The sequence below is a fragment of the Penaeus vannamei genome, chromosome 1, assembly GCF_042767895.1.
Source record: "Penaeus vannamei isolate JL-2024 chromosome 1, ASM4276789v1, whole genome shotgun sequence".
Lineage (NCBI taxonomy): Eukaryota > Metazoa > Arthropoda > Malacostraca > Decapoda > Penaeidae > Penaeus > Penaeus vannamei.
The window spans coordinates 23,499,320-23,504,319 of record NC_091549.1 but is presented as its reverse complement, the minus strand read 5'-3'; the positions used below and the strand labels follow the sequence as shown (position 1 = coordinate 23,504,319).

General features: G+C 33.2%; 1 protein-coding gene across 4 annotated transcripts in view; it reads left to right on the top strand.

The window, feature by feature from the left end:
* The first annotated feature begins 3,111 nt into the window (after positions 1 to 3,111).
* The window catches only part of LOC113829359 (Fanconi anemia core complex-associated protein 24), a 9,563-nt gene continuing 7,674 nt past the window's right edge, over positions 3,112 to 5,000 (top strand). Inside the window, exons 1-4 of one of the 4 annotated variants that reach the window (XM_027382526.2) lie at positions 3,112 to 3,247; positions 3,940 to 4,083; positions 4,320 to 4,394; positions 4,689 to 4,803. In XM_027382526.2, the coding sequence (XP_027238327.1) occupies positions 3,942 to 4,083; positions 4,320 to 4,394; positions 4,689 to 4,803 (332 nt within the window). In that variant the 5' untranslated portion in view covers positions 3,112 to 3,247; positions 3,940 to 3,941. The other 3 variants (XM_070121205.1, XM_070121201.1, XM_027382527.2) reach the window with 3 other exon arrangements.

The following is a 5,000-nucleotide window of genomic DNA, read 5'->3' as shown; positions in this document are numbered from 1 at the left end:
AAAATATTCCATGAGAAAATGTCAGTTTCATATATGGGTTCAACATGTTATATATATGCAAGTGGAGCTATCTGGTTATATTTACCTTGAAACAAGACTACAGTGATGACTCATCACACACAAGTGACGTGACATAAAAAGTTCCTGCGACCTGACAAATTGCATTCCCCAGTCTACCAAAATATCAGTGACTGGGGATGTTAACAGATAGTAGCCTTTCTCACGAGCGTGCTAAAAATAGTATAGATCCAACTGCTGCCTATAAGATCGAAGTTGTTAGGCATCCCTCCCCCTGCTCCATAGACAAATGACGACATTAAAAAGCTAAAGTAACTTGCAAATCTCTCAAAACGAACAGTGCTGACATCACCCTTCAGCCTGGATATATATAAAAAAGAAAATAATCCAACCTAAAAAATATCTTTACAAAATAAGTCTAATAAATGTAAATACAACGCCAAAGAATAGAAAACAGTTTACACACCACATCGATTTTTGAGTCAGCAAAAAAGGTGACCCGCAATTACCCTTTAAATAACTGTCATTATAAACTTATCCATAGTTGCCGGTGTCAACCCATCACTTTGGAAACATGGCCTCATAACACCTGTTTTCAAATCAGGAGATGGAGATCAAAGAAATCATTATTGCTCCCACTGATATCTAAAGTGCTAGAAGAAATAGTTGCAAATCAGTCAACATATTTGGAATCCATTAAAATCCATTAAAGCATAAACAAAAATCAAATAAATCTACTCACAATGTGTGATCTATCAAAACATTTGACAGTGTCACCCATGAAATCCTGCTCAAAAAAAAAAAAAAAAAAAAAAAAAAATCAGGTTATCTCTTCACAAGAACGTAATCAGTCAAAATACGAGGCTCTATATTAGGCCTAATCTTATTCAGTATATTCATTAACGACCTATCAACCACTGCAAACACCTGTTTTCTTGCTCAAATATGCCGAGCACTCAGTTCTTTCATGCTGCCCTGTAAAGCTAGGGTCACACTAGTCTTCTCTGTCCTGGGATCCCTAGACAGCCTCGCCGAAGTCTGTGCCAGCTACAGCTTTTGATCGGTCAGCTGACCTGACTTCGACGAGGCTGCCTAGGGATCCCAGGATAGGGAAGACTAGTGTGACCGTAGGTTAAGCAATTAATTTGGATTGATAAGAAATACTCGATAGGCTCTTCCGGAAGCACTTTGCTAACAACGGCCTCAAATTAAATCGTGATGCAAATCCAATGCATATTTATTGGCAGTCGACAAAACGTGACCAAACTTCCCACAAACAGTCATAGTATTTGAAAGCTGTCATATTAAACCAAACATTTCAATTAAAAATACATAGATACATGACTTTTGAGACACAAGGATATCATTTACAAAAATGTAATGGACACACAGGTATACTTTAATCGCACAAAAAAATCAGACTTGATGCGGAAATTGCTAATGTACAAACCCTTGCGCCATAAACTTATAAACTACTGTGTTGACATATGGGGTTAAAACAACAAAACCAGTAAAAAAACAAAAACTACAATTTTTTTCGCAATAGTAGCAATGGGAAATATAAGTAAATGTGACTACATAACCCCCATTTAAACAAAATGAAGTAATGAAAAGTAGAAAAATGTCAATATGGCTCATGTATACTGATTCATAAATTCCTAGTGAGTGACTATCCTCAATGAATAATGCCTCTACTGACAAATTATACAAGGAAGGGCATTCAGACAAAAAATGAAATTAAAGGGGCATGTTTTAAATCTCGTACTTTCCTCATGTAGCCACTTTCTGCAGGGTATCAAACTTGCAGATCAAATATGTACACATCAGTTGGGATATATTCTTACATCCATGTATTGGTACCAGTGTCACTTTACCTCTCTGCGGATAATCGATGGATCTGGATCGCTTTAGCCGTTTTTCAAGTGTCCATATATCGGTATCACACACGCGCACGCATGTACGCACACACACAGATAGATAAACATATATAAATATATATATATATATATATATATATATATATATATATATATATATATATTAATATATATATAATATATATAATATATATATATATATATATATATATATATATATATATATATATATATATATATATATATATATAGGTATGTATGTACGTATGTACGTGTATGCACACATTCACAGACGCACAGGCACACACACACACACACACACACACACACACACACACACACACACACACACACACACACACACACACACATATACATGTGTATACACATATACATACACACATACATATATGTGTGTGTGTGTGTGTGTGTGTGTGTGTGTGTGTGTGTGTGTGTGTGTACGTATATAAGTGTATGAACATACACACACAATATATATATACATACATATAAATATATATATATATATATATATATATATATATATATATATATATGTATATATATATATGTATATGTATGTATGTATGTATGTATGTGTGTGTGTGTGTATACGCACTTTTACTGTAATCTGATATTCAAGTTTTTGATAGTGTAAATTTTATTATCTACATTTGTTTTCTTTGTCACCTAATGTTTAGAAAACGGCAGAAATGCTGCTACGGAAAAGCTGCCAGCCCTGGCCGGAAATCTGAAGGAACTGAAGTATCGATGACCGAATTTTTTAATGTCAACGTGTGTGTGTGTGTGTGTGTGTGTGTGTGTGTGTGTGTGTGTGTGTGTGTGTGTGTGTGTGTGTGTGTGTGTGTGTGTGTGTGTGTGTGTGTGTGTGTGTGTGTGTGTCTATATATATATATATATATATATATATATATATATATATATATATATATATATATATATATATATATATATATATATATATTTATTTATTTATGTAAGTGTGTATGTTTATATATATATTTTTTTTTATTTATTTATTTATTCATATAATATATATATATATATATATATATATATATATATATATATATATATATATATATATATATATAAATACATATATATACATTACTTATATATGTGTATGTATAAATGCATGTATGTGTGTGTATGTATAATTTTCAAAATGATTTTAACCACTGACGAAAAAAGTTGTTCGCACTTTCGATGGTTTGTTTATGTCCTCACGTGGGTCTGTGAGAAGTGAGGCTGTATGACAGGTTTTCCAGATTACCTCTTACGGCTGACACTGGTACCATTATCCAATCAGCATTTCGGACAAACATAACGTGAGTTTGGTTGGCTTCACCGAAGACGCATCAATTTTGAAGTCATATAGGAGATATAGACAAGTCTAAACCTTATGACAAGTCTTACAGGGAAATATGCATTTCGAGTGGCAGAGTTGGAGGAATGAAATGACGAGACAAATGTGATCCAAAGACTGCTTAGTCGTGTTTTAAGACGTTTATTTATAAGATGTATAAAGAGACAAATTTATAATACCGAGCATAGGGAAATACAGAGAAAGCAGTCAGCAGAGGAACGTCTCAAAATATTTAAGGGAATATACACATCTTTTTCTAAATATTTATTTTTAGTCTGTGGCGAATAGGTAATACTTGCATTTTCCAATTTGTAGGTTTCCAATGTGTCTTGTTCAAGTTACAGTTACCATAGTTACACACTTTGATAATCAAATGGCTGTAGAATGCTATGCATTTATTACATTTGCGATATTGAAACAATTCAATACAAAGCTTTAGCTTATTATTATTCATTTGTGTTTTACAGTAATCAGATGTGTCTTGGCAGTGGTTAACTGAATTGCCTTTTGTAAAATGGCATATTTTGTAAATTGTGGTTTAGGAGCAAAGTATAAATCTAAGTTTTACTTTCCTTAATGTAAAAGACTATGAACATATAATTGGGTTTTCAATGATATTGATGAATTTCACTTCTACAAGACTACTTTTTCCAGGCATGATGAGTGCATTGTCACAGTCAACGCAAGTCCAGACCAACCTGACCATCCCTCCTGGGCATTTACTCAGTTCAAGTGCTTGGCAAGGAACACAGCTGGTAACACTCATCTCAAAGGAAACAAAAGTTTTATATTCTGATGGTGAGAATCTGCCTTTTTTTCTTATTATAGTAATCTTGAGTTATTTAAGCTTGTGCAGTTTAAAGTGTCAACTAGTTCATATCATATGTATGACAGCTTAATTATTTGAATTACAGACGTATTGGAAAGATCATGGTCATTCTTCTTTTGTAAATCATGATTCATTACATATATATATATCTTAACTATGAGATATCAAAAAGCATGCATACTTTACATGAATATTTGTGTTCTAGGCTTGGGTGTGGTTGACTTCCATCCTTCTGCAGACGCTGCCATCATTTTTGTCAGTGAAGCAGACTTGTTGAGTGGTATTTATTCCATCAGACTGTCTCATATTAATTTAATATGAATGTAATAGAATGTATAATAAGAATAATAGAAAATACTATTATATACTTTTTTTTTCACTCTAGTGTAAATTCATTTTTTAATGGAAAAATGTATATATGCTTTAAAAAAAAATGTACTCCAGTATTACTTGAGGTTGTACTGAGATAAGTCAGCTAAATCATTAATCTCTTGATAACGATATGTATCCATTAATGTTCATTTTCTATCTATCTGCCTTTGCCAACTCAATAACAGCTAAAATTCTTGTGCAGGTGGGAGCTTCAAGAGGCGTATTGTCAAGTTCCGTCAAGCAAACACCAGCTTAAGAGGGATTGTCGTTGCTCAGAAAACACCCCATACACAGGAGCCATTCTCAGACTTGCAGAAGTATGTATGAAGACAGGAGAATGCTGTATTATGTAACATGAGTAGTGCTCATTGAAAGAAAAATTTCTTCTGGATATTTCTCATACTCTAGATATCCTAACACAGTGGTTCTTAACCTTTTTAGAGTCATGGACTCCTTTAAGAATCTAATGAAAGCCACAAACACTCTTCCCCAGAAATATTCATATAAGTACTAC